The sequence below is a fragment of the Eimeria mitis genome, genomic scaffold (assembly GCF_000499745.2).
Source record: "Eimeria mitis Houghton genomic scaffold, Emh_scaff1331, whole genome shotgun sequence".
Taxonomy (NCBI): domain Eukaryota; phylum Apicomplexa; class Conoidasida; order Eucoccidiorida; family Eimeriidae; genus Eimeria; species Eimeria mitis.
In genome coordinates this window covers 8,689-8,976 of record NW_013568793.1, presented here as the reverse complement: position 1 = coordinate 8,976, position 288 = coordinate 8,689, and the positions used below count along the sequence as shown (strand labels likewise).

At 61.1% G+C, this 288-nt stretch overlaps 1 protein-coding gene across 1 annotated transcript in view; it reads left to right on the top strand.

The window, feature by feature from the left end:
- Positions 1–70: 70 nt before the first annotated feature.
- EMH_0034810 (uncharacterized protein) overlaps positions 71–288 on the top strand; it is a gene marked incomplete at both ends in the record, with an annotated part of 1,211 nt that continues 993 nt past the window's right edge. Inside the window, one exon of the mRNA XM_013494913.1 lies at positions 71–215. Within this exon, the coding sequence (XP_013350367.1) occupies positions 71–215 (145 nt within the window). The remainder of the gene's footprint in view (positions 216–288) is intronic.

The window sequence follows — 288 nt, the reverse complement described above, 5'->3', positions numbered from 1 at the left end:
GCAGCAGCAGCAGCAGGAGGGGGAGGGGGAGGAGGGGGAGGAGGAGGTGCTGCAGCAGGAGAGGCAGCAGATGGACGCCACAGACAGCGATGAACCATCAAAGGAGAAGCAGCAGCAGCAGCAGCAGCAGCAGCAGCAGCAGCAAGAGCAGGAGAGACCGCAACTAGAAGCAAGCAGCAGCAGCAGCAGCAGGAGCAGCAGCAAAAGAAGGACTGGTAAGGGGGCGAGGAGGCGGCATATAAGCAGCGATGAAAGCCCGTCCCCTAGTCAAAGCAGCAGCAGCAGCAA